This window comes from Cervus elaphus, chromosome 15 (assembly GCF_910594005.1).
Source record: "Cervus elaphus chromosome 15, mCerEla1.1, whole genome shotgun sequence".
Classification (NCBI taxonomy): Eukaryota; Metazoa; Chordata; class Mammalia; order Artiodactyla; family Cervidae; genus Cervus; species Cervus elaphus.
In genome coordinates this window covers 56,927,251-56,941,058 of record NC_057829.1, presented here as the reverse complement: position 1 = coordinate 56,941,058, position 13,808 = coordinate 56,927,251, and the positions used below count along the sequence as shown (strand labels likewise).

The following is a 13,808-nucleotide window of genomic DNA, read 5'->3' as shown; positions in this document are numbered from 1 at the left end:
GCTTGGTGAGTTCTGAGAGGTGGCTGCTGATCACATATTTCTTTGACCCAGGCATACTCAGAATTTCCAGCATAAGCAATTTAAATTAAACTTAGCATGGGAAACATGAAAGTCCCCAAATGCCTATAATTCTAATGAACTGGATCCCATTTGGGGTTCCGGCTCTTTGGCTCCATTTTTGAAACCTTCTCTTTCTTGGCGTTCGCTCCACATCTTCCACTCCCAGCCTTATTTGGCCACACTTCCCCCCCCATTCCTACCCCTCTCCCCCTGCCCAGATTTCAGTACATTCCACCTCATCTTGGATGCTCCCACAGAAAGTGAGAGCTGGGTTGAACCTTTGGGAGTAAATGAGGACCTCGGCTGTAGCTCTAGGTAAAGTCAGCCTCTAGAGGTCACTCACCAGACCAGAGCTGTGACTCTCTCCTGCTTTTCCTGCTTTTTAGCTTGGCCGCCTTTCAGGTTCTTAGTGCCCTCATTCTGTTGTTGAGTTCTGTCCAATCCTCCCTGAATTTCTCCTGGGAAATATACCCCATGTTCCAGAGGGATCTCACAGATTTTCTCTCCTTTGCCTCTCCCTTCTCCACAATCAGCCTCCCACTCCCTTTGTGTGGATTAGGTTAATCACATGCTTTTCCTAATACAGTGCCTGATAAAAAGCTTTCCCCTTACTTACCCTTTCTGAGATTGTGTTTGTTTTTTAACTCAAATGAATCTATAATTAGTGGATTTCAGGTAGTTCTATTTCTGGTCAGTGATTACCTTTCATTAAATGACTCCTCTCAGACTACTCCATATATAGGTCTGATCCTGAAAGATGGCAAAAGAAACTGTATTTATGGCCTGATAATTAACCCCTCAGTCTTTTTTTTTTTTTATAGTTTTTATTGGAGTACAGTTGATTGACAATGTTGTGTTAGTATCCGGAGTACAGCAGAGTGAATCAGTTATCCACGTACATATATTCACTCTTCTCAGATTCTCTTCTCATGTAGTCCATTACAGAGTATTGAGTAGAGGATCCCTCAGGCTTAAAGAATGAAAGACAAATTGGCAAGAGCAGGAGTAATTGCACAGTCTCTAGATTTGTGTGTGTTCTTCCCCCTCCTCTGGCAAGAGCAGTTCCATAGCTCACATGTCCCAGGCATCCCAGAGGACAGCTGTGTCCTTGTCCATGCTTCCGGTGAAGGAGGCAGACACTGACAGTGGTCCCTCTTGTTAAGGGGACTCTACTTTTTGAATGTATAAATAGGCGGAACCTGAAGGTTCAAGACAGCAGACTGATAGAAGAGGAAACCTGAGAGGGTCTAACAGATGGAGGGGCTGAAAACGGTAACCCTGAAAAGGAGGTGAGGAAGAAGACGTCATGATTCTTAACTTCTAGAACACTTTGGCCAGAGATATGGGCTAGCAAACACCAAGGGAGCGTCAGAGAAGTTTCTTAATTCCTCCTCCTTAAAGTTTATAGCACAATCACAGTTTATAAATATCCTAAAACTTGATGGATCGACATTGCTATATATTTTAAAAACTGTCTTACCAAACTGACGTGTGCTTATGTAAGGCCAGTTCTTCAGGTTATTGTTCAGGCCATCCATTTAAAACTAGAAAGACAAAAATTGAAAAACAAATGGTGGAGGGAAAAAAAGGAAACTGGAAATAGAAGCTGGTTTATTTCTTTAATTTTTAATTCTACCTAATCTATCATTCCAGTGTCTCCTACCCCCATTTATATATCAGAGGAATCTCTAGAATTTTTTAGTCACTTTTTAAAGTTACAAAAATAACTGGGATTATTTTGCCTAGGATTTAAGACTTTTCTAGTCTGACTTCAAATTTTTTTCCAACCTTAACTTTTTCTGCTTTCCTCCTGAACCCCATATTCCAATCAACTAAAATATTTCTACCCCCATTTCAATTTCTAATTCCTACCCTCATTTTCAGACTCCTCTCAAATGTCATCTCTTTTATGAAGCCTTCTCTGATCACTGCACCATTCGATAGTGAATCATACTTTCTATTATAGCTATCTCCAGCCCACATATAATTTAAAAAATGCTATGCCCTCCTTTTTCCCTTCAAACCATATTTGAGTGCCTACTAGGGGCAAGACCTTAGTATTGGTTACTGTGAATCAGAATACTTTGAATTAGACATAAAAACAAGTGTTCAAAAGCTTAATAGTATAATGAGTAGATTTTTAAAAATGTGTAAGTACACAAATTTATAGAGCCTGGTGAATAAAAGGTTCTCAAATATTTGTCAGATTAAGAAAAATAATGACTATAATGAAGGTAAAATGTAGATTAAATATTTTGAACAATTCATATGTAGCATGAGTGATGAAAGAAAGCTTCTTGGATGAAGTGTCTCTTAAATGGGGCTTTGAAGAATGAAGCGAGTTTGGAGGTTGACCAGAAGTGTAGAGATGTGAGGGAATAGACATTTTGGAGAAACGTAACAGTATGAACACAGAAATAAGAAATAATGTGGTATGAATGCAGAACACTTCAGATGGAACACCAATGTATGAAGGGAATAGAGGGAAATTAAATTGGGAAAAACAGTTAAGGGCTTATAGGGCAATCTTGATTGATGGCCTCAGTCCTTGGGTTTTGGTATATTTGCTCAAACTCTTTCATTCCCCACCTACTACTTCCTAAGACAATAACAATAATTTTATCTTGACTCAATCAAATCTGGTTTTGTGTACTATCTCAACCTTGGAAATCTTTAGCACTCTGATCTTCTTGATTTATTTATTTGTTCCTTGGGTCCTCAGGCTAAATTCCTGCTTTGGGCACCTCCCATCATAAGAATTTCTCCAAAGAAAGAATTCCTCCTCTAAAATGAGAGAAGTACCTCCTATTCATAAGTCCCTTTTTTTTTTTTTTTTTTTCCCCTCCCTGAATCTCTGAATTTGCAAATGGGTCCAGGGTTTCATAGTGCTTAAGTCTTTGAAAGTTGTTATTCCTTTCTAGAAAGGCCTAAAAGATGCTGCAGTTGCAGTGTACAAGATGGTAACTAGGGGATGAAATAGCCAACCCCATCCCCTAAGGACTGTATTCAGGGTTTTCCAAAGTGTGTTCTGAAGAACACTTGTCTCATCACACACTGGTCTCTTGAGAGGATCACTGACAGAAGGTTTGCCCTTGATAATAACAGGTGTTGCTTACTGGGCACTTTTGTAGATTTTATATCCGCTTTCTCCTTTAATTAAAGATTTAATAGCCAAGAACATTTGGGAAACATTGATATATTAAAGTTCTGAGGAGTTTTGCAATAAATAAATGTGTTTAAGATTGTTTAACCCAGCATATTATATACCTCTCTGGGGATTATACTTGTGAAGATTCTGGTGGAATTAGTATTCCGTGAAGCTCGCTCAAAGAATAGGCTTCGTCCCAGGAAAAACTTAGGTAACTTGAGCTTTTATGTGTACATTCCTCTCAAGAGTTTTAGTGAACAGCATGCCAGGGACAACATCCTTGCCCTAGCACCATGGAGCTGAAAATACACATTTATGTAGACATTGGACAAAATTGTCTGGCTGCAGAGTACGAGCGCCTGAGGCTATGAACCTAGAAGTTAAAAAATAGCTGACTATAGTGCCAGTTTCATTGTTAAATCATTTTCGAGCTTTTCTAACTGCTGGTTTTGTTAGTAGCTTTAAGAAGAGTCTATGGGTCATTTCTTAATGCATTGAGAACAGGCCATATGAGATTGGAAAGGAGAGAGATTAATCGCTCACAAAAATGTATTTTGACTTTTGAAGGAAGCAGACTTTTTGACTTTTTGCGAAGTCTATTTGTGAAGTCTAACTATTTGACTATTTGCGAAGTTTGACTATTTTGACTTTGACGAAGTCTAACTATTTGCAAAGTCTTAACTATTTGACTATTTGCGAAGTTTGACTATTTTGACTTTTGTGAAGCAGAGCTGGTGGCCAGTGGCCTGGAGGACAGGGAGCCTTGCAGGCACACGGCATCACTGCAGTGGAAAGAGTGTCTATAGACTTGGGGTCAGAGAAACCTGTTTCAGTCCTGAGTTGGTTTCACACTGACAAGTTTCTTTGTCTTTAAAGGAGGGATAATTTTATAGCATAACAGTTACGGAGAGTTTAAATGTGACGGTGTGTGTAAAATGCCTAGCACCATGGGGCAGTGTAGGTGCTCAAAAGTGCTAGTTTCTTCTTTCTTTCAAAAGAAAACCATCTATTATGCTTATACTTTCTGAGTGATGTGGGAACATCAGAAGTGGTGACAAGCACTAGGTAATTCTGATCACTGAGTGGGTCCCCTGGTGGCATCAGAAATTTTCGCAAATTAGGCCCAAGCCCTGGGGCACCCACTGGTGAGCAGACATACTATAATTCCATGTCTCTGGAAGGTAACTTTTGGTGGAGTGAGGAGAGTGATCAGGCAGCTATAGAGGGTCAGCTCCTGGACCGATTCTTAGAGCACCACTGTCTGCCCCTCGGGAAAACCTTCGTTAATTCACCATTATACTAAAGAGCTCAGAGCGCTCACTAAGGCTTGGCTACTGTGCTGAGCAGTCGGGACCCACATGGAGAAGTGGTCTCAGCCTTAGAGGCCCCTGGAGTCCGATGGAGAGAAATAGCCATGTAACAGTAAGTGGAGTAAGGAGTCAAAGTGCTATGATGGAAGTATTATAGACAGCAGTTGGGTGGGGGAGCCAAACAGCAAAGTGATCAGGTGTCCCTGGGGGCTTCCCTGGTGGCTCAGATGGTCAAGAATCTGCCTACAGTGTGGGAGACCGGGGTTTGATCCCTGGGTCTGGAAGATCTCCTGGAGAAGGGCATGGCAACCCAGTCCAGTATTCTTGCCTAGAGAACTCCATGGACAGAGGAGCCTGGAGAGCTATAGTCCATGGGGTCTCAAAGAGTCGGACACAACTGAGTGACTAACACACATGTAGGTGTCCCTGAGGGGGTCTGGAAAACCTTTAGCGGGAAGGTGTTTCCTTGAATCTTATGAATGTTAAGTCCAGATATTAATCATATCATCTAATTGATAATGGCTCTATTATATCAAGTGTAGAGCAAGAAGGTGTACGTCATCATTTTCGGGGCACAGTTTATGCATGCTCTATTTTTGTACTGGGTGCCCTTATGAAACAGTGTGCAGAGTGCAACCGAATTGTTCAGCAATAACCGAAGGTCCCAGTGGAGCCGGTGGTTTCTGCGCATCAGGCTCTGCAGCCTGGCAAAGATGGCACCAGTTTCCGTCTTGTACCTGCACTATTTCCGGATACTGGTGGTGGGCCTTGGAGCATCCTAGGACGGTGTAAGAGAATTTCCTGGGATTACTTTTGTCTCCCTGTGTAGGAAGAATCCTGGCTATTTTGCTGAGGTTCTCCGGGGCCAGCAACCCGTTGGTGCCTGAGGAATAATCTTCATTTGCTTTGAGTCCCAGTGGAGTTCTGCCGGGTGGCCCCAGACCTGGCCAGGGTACAGGAGTCATATCAAGGCCAATGGCTCTGAGCAGCTATTAAGTCCTTTCTGGCCACTTAACTGTAGAAGATACAGGGAGGGCATTTCCTTTTCCTCTCCATTGGGTGGAGGACAGTATTTGAGAATAATAGGTAGCACCCAAACTCCTCAAAGGTGGCTGAGCTGTTTGTTAGTGCATTATGTGGTGAAAATTAGGTTGAGGTGAGATACCAAATACGAAAATACTTTGAAGAGTCTCAACCACAATTATTGCCGTTATGACTCTTAGTTTTATAGTGGTCATAATAATAAAACAACCCCTTGCACCGTGGATGAGATAAAGATGCCTCAGAAACCACAGACTAGCTTATCTGTGATACTATGGGGCACTCCAGTCATTCTGTGAGGGCTGTGATGCTTAAAATAGAAGTGCTGACAGCCGGGGCGGGTTCGGGTGCATTACACTAGAGCTGAGCTGTCGCAGCTGTATGTCTGCAGACCTCGGTTTAGCTGACTCATCCTGGCTGTCAGAAGAGCTGGGATGCTGCTTACTGGGGAGAGCAGTCCTGATGGTTCTGCGCTGTTGTTTTTTTGATTCACGTCGATTAAAAGGATGATTGTAGGATTAGGGAGAGAAAAATGGAGACATTTTCCTGAAGAGCTTGAGTAGGAGTTTGAAGGGTACTGAAAAGAGGAAAAAGGAAATGGGGCTGGGTTGGGGGGATGCTGAACTATAAGCTTTATGGGTAATTTGTGGGAAAGAGAACAAATGGCCTGAAAGAGGTGTTTGGTCAGGTAATTTCCTAAACTGACCACCAGATTGCACTGTTGGCTCTGAACAGTTTGGTTGCTCTTTGGAGCTGCCTTGAGCCCAGCAAATGAAAAGGAAGGCACCACACAGTAGAACCCTTCAAGTGGTAGGTATTTGTAACCTAAAGAGAGGACCAGAGCAGGTATAGGATGAGATGTGCAAAGTGAGCTCAAGATAACATTATTTACTGGTAGTGTGTGCTTAGTAGCACAGTCGTGTCTTGACTTTTTGCGACCCCCATGGACTGTAGCCCACCAAGGTCGTGTCTAAATTCTAAATAGTGATCTGAACTGAGAGAGTTCCAGAGCTATAGGGAGATTTGGTCATATTCAGAAACTTGAAGCCCTAAGACTTGTATTTAAAACTGTTCTTGCTAAAACTGTTCTTATCCTGTTATTAAAGATACAATAAAAATGCATTTTTTATTTAACTTAGTGGCTTTTGCAAATTTTCAATGACATTTTCTTTTTAGGAAATAATGTTATAGCACCCTATCAAAATAAACGACCTGCATTATATTTCTTAATTTTTTCCCCCTAGAACTTAGCCTAACCTTATCCCTATTAATGACTCTGTTTTAAATAAAATGAAATTTAAGTTATTAGGTTGGTACAAACATAACTGTGCTTGCAGACTGTGAATTTTAAATCATTATAACTAGGTTTAAGCACATCTTTATTAATCAAAACAGGAGCCATTACAGTCAACACATTTTTGCCAATGAGAAATAAATTTGCTTATTTCTACAGAAGAAAAATCCATGCTTTGGGATTCAGTGAACTCTTGGAAAGCATTTTCTGCCTCCTGCTGGTTTTAGAGACATTTTCCCTGCAAAAAGTTGCCAAGTTGTTTGAAGAAGTGGTAGTCGATTGGTGAGAGGCCAGGTGAATGTAGTGCAGGAGGCAAAACTTTGTAGCCCGATTCATTCAACTTCTGAAGTGTTGGCTGTGTGACGTGCATTCAGGCATTGCTGAGGAAAAGAATTGGGCCCTTTCTATTGATTAGTGCTGGCTGCAGGCATTGCAGTTTTCAGTCCATCTCGTCAACTGCTGAGCATACTTTTCAGATGTAATGGTTTTGCCAGGATTCAGAAAGCTGTAGTGGATCAAACCAGCAGCAGACCACCAAACAGTGACCATGACCTTTTTTGGTGTAAGTTTGGCTTTGGGAAGTGCTTTGGAGCTTCTTCTCTGTCCAACCACTGAGTGGTCGTCAGCATCTGTCATATAAAATCCACTTTTCATCACACATTACAGTTCAATCAAGAAATGGTTCGTTGTTGTTGCATAGAATAGAAGAAGATGACACTTCAAAAATGACAATTTTTTTGATTTCCGGTCAGCTCATGAGATACCCACTAAAAGAGCCTTTTCACTTTTCCAATTTGCTTCAAATACTGAATGACCATAGAATGGTCAACATCAAGTTCTTCTGCAACTTCTCGTATAATTGTAAGAGGATCAGCTTCAATGATTGCTCTCAGTTGGTCGTTGTTAACTTCCGATGGCCAGCCACTGCGCTCCTCATCTTCAAGGCTCTCATCTCCTTTGCAAAATTTCTTGAATCACCACTACACTGTACGTTCGTTAGCAGTTCCCTGAGACAGATGCATTGTTCATTTTGCAAGTTGTCTCTGCTGCTTTACGACCCATTTTGAACTCAGTACTAACTGTTGCTGTTAATATTAAGTTGTTTTAGATTTCTTGAAAGCTGTTGAAGTCACTTTATGGTATAAATTCGTATATTTATGCTGTCAATCTTTATGTTTGGTTTTTGCCTTTATCCTTAAAAAGATTTTGCCTTTGGAGATAAGCATTTATACAAAGCCAATTATCAAATCAGAAGATAAAAGTTTAGAAGACCAATAATTCAGCTAGAAGGTTTATGGTCCTCACCATAACTTCCATTGGAATACATGCTTAAAAAAGGAACTGAAACTAAGGGAAAACCATTTTTGTATTAATATTTTCTCTCATAAGTGCTTATGAAACAAAACATTCCTTTGTGAACTGTGTGATAACTAAACCTTTCTAACCAGAGATCACAGACTGGAGCCTACAGAAATGATCTGGCCTGCAGTTAATTTTGTCTAGCCTGTACAAGTGACTTTCACATTTGAATGAGTTCCCAACATTCAGAAATCTTGGAGTTTCACATAAAAATCTGAATTTATAGCTATTTTTGAGAAATGAAAAAGTCTGACAACACATTCGCAAATGATAAATACTAGCTGAGAGAAGTGTCTACTTCCTTTAAAAGGAGTGGTTTAACATGGCTGTATTTAAAATAGATAACCAACAAGGGCCTACTCTATAGCACAGGGAACTCAGCTCAATATTCTATAACAACCTAAATGGGAAAAGAATTTGAAAAAGGATACACGCATATATGTGTAGTTGAATCACTTTGCTATACAGCTGAAACTAACACAACATTGTTCATCAAGTATAATATAAAACGAAATAAAAGGAGTGGTTTACTCCATAGTGTCACTGCCTGCCTACTAACTGTTGTCCTGGTAACCTGACATGTTTATGCTACCTGTCTGGCCCTACAGACGTTCCGTGCTGTGTAACCCTTGCCGTGTGGTTGTGGCGCAGGCAAAGGGCTCGTGGGTGCTGTCTGCCAGATAGCCTCTTCCTGGAGTCACCTTTGTAACCAGATGTGATCAGGTTTCTTCAGGAAGTGGTACTGGAACCATGTCAATTTCACTTAAAGTAATCTTTTCCTTATCTTTTCCTTAGGATGTTAGGGCTTTTACTGCCCAGCGTGTAGCCTATTTGACAACATAGTAGAAGAATTGTTTTACAAAGACATATATACACACACAGAGTAGTCACTGTGGATGTAAAAGTTGTTTTGCCAGGGGAAGTTTGTGTTGAATTAAGATAGAGGTCTAATTTCAACATTTCTCAAAAATAATTATTAAAGAAATAAAGATAATAAAAAGTTCTTTTATTTATATTGTATTCCTTTCTACAAAATATTTGAGTCAGCTTACAAAGTATGGGACTAAAAGAGTAGAGAATCCTATGTGTTTGTGTGTTTGTGTGTGTGTGTGTGTGTGTGTGTGTGTGTGCTTGTGTGCGTGTCTTGGGACCAGAGAATTTATTCAAAGAGTAAGTCAGAAAGATAGAACATGAATATTAGACCCTGAGGTCTGAGAATAAACTTTAGAAGATGGAGAACATTCCTGAGTAAGAATGGTCTTATATTTCAGAAAGAAACTGGAGTGTGAATGAAACTTCTTAATGCAAACAGCACCACAATATTTCTTGCTTAGCACGTAGACTGTGCTGATGTTGGCCCGTGTTGACATTTCTCTGAATCCGCGGTGGCGTGAGCTTTGAGGAGCTGTTTTGTGATGGCAGCTGGGAAATGTGGGTTTTGTGAATATGGTTAATCATTACTGTCTCCCTAGTCTTCTTCCTGTATTTTTCCCAAGAATAGGGTAAGGGAATGGGTTGTGTGTGATGTAATGAAGGGGTGGGGAGGGTGTTAGAGGGAAGAAGAGGCAGCAGTGAAGCATCTCAGCAGGCGGATTTGAGATCTTCTGCAGAGTTCTTTGAAGTAACAGCAACGTCCAGCTATTGTGTGAGGCTTTATTTTCTGTACTTCTGATTAAATGAAACCAGAACACTATGGATATTACACACGAATTGTTTTTATTTGTGAGCCATATGATTGAATTCAGTTATCATAAAGTAAATAGAATTACCAGATCCTGAAGCTACCTTAACTACCTTACTAGGGATGAGACTAGAAGAAAAAAGGGCTCTGTACAGAAAAAGATTTGCCTTGTCTTTTGTGTGTTGACATTAGAATCCTTTTTTTTGGTGTCAGGAGATTGTGTTTTTAATTAAACATTAATAAGGAGCCCTCATGAAGGCATTTGAAAATGATGTTTTATGGTATTGGTGAATCTGTCTTTGTGGTAAATATCAAGGGATTGATAATTTAGTCAAACAGACTAGATTTTACAAGGAAAGAACTGGATTTTCTTTTCCCCCATGTGGAGATTTTATGGTTTCCAGTAACTGGTAAAGGCAACTGTGTCATAAAAGCTCCAAAAGTTGTGTAGGGGGTAAATTTTGTAACAGTCATAATGAATGTGTAGCCTGTTTCTAATGAGCAATGCCAGTCTTGGAGTTGATTCAAGGTGTTTTGAAAGTGTCATTGGCAGATTTATCTTTCAGATAGAAGAACTACTGGATATAAGGCAAGCCACATAAAAAATTGTCATATATATTTCCTTGCATTAAGTGTTGGTGGTTGAGCAATGGGAAAAGTAAAAAATTTTGTTGATACTAAGGAAATTAAAGTTCAGCTGTTTTGTTTCCTATCGTAATCAATGAGGTGAAAGGAGAGGCATGTTCCTTAAAAACCACTGCTTGTTTCTTCGCCCTTACAGCTGGCCTGCTTGAACACATGGCCAGCTGAGCGCATGGCCAGGTGGTTTTCAGTCCGTGCTGAAACTGGCCTTTCTGTGTGAGTGGGTTTTTTGGTGGTGGTTTTGTTTTAAGCTATTCTGTGATAGTTCAGTTATGGATTGAAAGGAATATGTTTTAAGGTTACGATTCTGGTGAAATATTTTATACGATAAGGAGAGCATAGTATAAACTATGGACAGGGAGTCAGTCCCAGTGAAGAGACATTACCAAATAGAAAGAAATATGTCATAGAGATTTCTTTTCCTACTCTTTGAAAATTTACTTGAATTTCTAGACTTAACTTTATTTTACTGGATTTATTTAGGAAAATCAGATCAACCAAAAGTAGATAACTCTGTGCCCTTCAGTATTTGATATTGCTGGTAATTGTGTGCTAACTTGTTAAACTGTGTTAAATCATATTGCTGAAAGATAAATGTTTTCATTTTAAGGGGTGATAATTTAAAAGCCAGAGATATAGATAATTTTTAGAAAATATTCTAAAAGTTCCTATTCCCTCTTTAGGTGAGCTCTTAAAAAGCTAAGTGCTATAATGTGACAGGTTATGAACAGTTAAACGTGTTAAAATGGGTCTTATTCAAAACCCAGACTCTTATCTATAAAAGGCTACCCTTTTTTAAAACCACAGGTGGTTTCTGAAGGTTTCACAGCATATGTCTAGAGATTACATTAACTAATAACTGGATTTTGTTTGGGTTGTGTATCTTGTACAATGCACAAATCAGTGGGTTTATCTTTAGTCACCTTATTCTCATTTGGGGTTAATGGAAATGAAGTAAGGACCAAGTAAACGACTTTTTTTCAGGTGCAAATTCGACCATGGAACCTAAGTGACAGTGACTTTGTAATGGATGGTTCACAGCCTTTGGACCCCAGAAAAACTATCTTTGTTGGGGGAGTTCCACGACCCCTTCGAGCTGGTGAGTGGAAATAGTAACACCACAACAACAAAACCAACAACAACAATCCCCAGTGTGTTTAGTCTTCAGTATTTTCTAGGCTTCTGGTCAGCCGTACACAGTCTCCAAAAAGAAGGCCATCATATCAGTTCCACTGAGCTGACCCTTAAATGTTTTCTGCCAAGATGTTGTATTTTCTTATGCTGCAAGAGTGAATTTCATTAAACTGTTATTTCAGAGGGTTGGATTCTAATTAGTGATTCCCTGTTCAACCAATTATTTAAAAAATAATAGCAGTGAATTTGGCAGTGTGCATTGTTAGCCAGTTAGTATTGTTATATATAACAGAAAAAGAAGTAACCCCATCAGAAATCTGTCCAGGGCCAAACCACTGCTAGAAATTGTGTTACTGGAAATCAGACTGAACTCTTCCCAAGCAAAACAGATTCCTGTTTTTTTCTTATGTACTTTGAAAAGTGAGTTATGTATTTGAGCATCTTTATTTTGACTTCATGAAAGCACTCCTGTTTTTTGTTTTTTAAGTTCCTTTCCAATGATTAAATAATTGTGCCTGCTGGAATTGGGCAGAATCCTAATCGACTGAGGCACCAAAGACAAATTAATCGCTTGTTAGATCAGTATGATTGCCTGTGGAATATAGTAAAATTATTTGTAAGAACAAAGTTTGTAAAGTGCTTTAAAATAGCTGAGTTCATTTTTTTAAACTAAGATGAAAAAATAAGGTAACCATTGCCACTGTAGTAGCAAAGGGCAGTGTTATCTCATGTTAGTGTAAACAAGTAGACTTAATTCTACTTAAAAAGTAAAAGAAAAAGCAGAGATCATTAAATCAAACTGTGAAACAGAATTATGAAATGTCCCTACAGCTCTGTGCCTTTGGTGACTTCTTAATTCTGAATGTTCCTCACCTTTTCTAATGCATTTATTCAAATCTCAACTCCAACCTACTGCTAAAAGTTTAGGTCTCTGTAAAGATGTATTCATAATTCTATTTTGAAAGACCTTAAAACAAATTAATTATGACTGGAGTTTATAATTTTATGGTATTTCAGAAAGTCAGGTGTCTTGGGTCTTTTTCTCATCCTAGTGGCAAACTTGCCCAAAGAAAGCAAGCAGAGCAGCAGAGATGCTTTCCCCTTTATCTGCCATCAGAGAATAAAGTCTAAGCAGGGCCAGCTCAAACGTGAACAGCATTATGAGATGAGGGCCAATGCAGCCCTTTGTTTCTAAAGAGCTTGTGCTTTTTAAAAAAAAAAAAAAGTGTGAGTAGGGGCGCTGTGTAATATTCCTGGCTTTTTCTAACTGGTGATATGCTTAGGAGTGGAAAGAGAAAAATCCCCTTTCATAGTCTTTAAATTGCAAATATATTATTAAAAAAATGGACATTCCTTGCTAGTATTCTGTTCTTTTTTGGAACTAAAGACAAACACAAAGTAGTTTTAATATCTTAGCCCTTTCCCTTTTTTCTTAGATGGGAATCTGAAAAAAAAGTTTTCTGAAAGAAGAGTTCCTGCAGTTGTAAAAATAACAAAACTGACTTTAATCTCATGTCTGTTTTAAGACACTATAGTTTATAACTAAATTGCTTTTTTCAAGCTTATTCATCCTTTATTCTTTCTGTTTAAATTATTTGAAAGGATAGATATGGACCTCTAATTGTGATCATCTGTTTTTCACGGTTCTGTGATCACACTGACAGCACAGCAGGAAACCCAAGAGGCTGAGTTGTATTCTTTCTTTAACATTCTGTGTCTGTAAGATGATACATGTTCTAGAGTTAAACAGGAATTATATTTAGTTACCTAGTCAGAAATTGGATTTTGTGTTCCCTGCCTAGATAATACATGTTTTATAAATTTCAAAGTTCATTTTTTAAAAAGAAAACTAATTTGTTTTAAAATTTTGTTTTTGCCATTGTTGGATATTAATCTGTAGTCACTTAGTCTAATGAAGGTTCCCCCATGCCAGCACCTCCTATAAATGTAGCTAGTTTCTAGAAGGCTAAACAAATCTACATTAGCATCCTGGAATTTTACTCTATCCAAGACTTCCAGATTGGAGGCCAAGCAGTCTGGATGAAAAGAGTTAACATCTTTAGCTTTTATCCCTGTGCATAGAATTGAATTTCTTTGGAACACACTGAGCTTTGTGGACCGGTGTGTGTCTTGGAATAG

The 13,808-nt window shown here is 39.1% G+C and overlaps 1 protein-coding gene across 7 annotated transcripts in view; it reads left to right on the top strand.

Annotated features, from left to right (window-relative positions):
• The window catches only part of CPEB3 (cytoplasmic polyadenylation element binding protein 3), a 191,094-nt gene that overhangs the window by 142,553 nt on the left and 34,733 nt on the right, over positions 1-13,808 (top strand). For all 7 annotated transcript variants that reach the window (XM_043926632.1, XM_043926634.1, XM_043926630.1 and 4 more), the window contains exon 8: positions 11,520-11,634. In XM_043926632.1, coding sequence (XP_043782567.1) covers positions 11,520-11,634 — 115 coding nt within the window. The remainder of the gene's footprint in view (positions 1-11,519; positions 11,635-13,808) is intronic.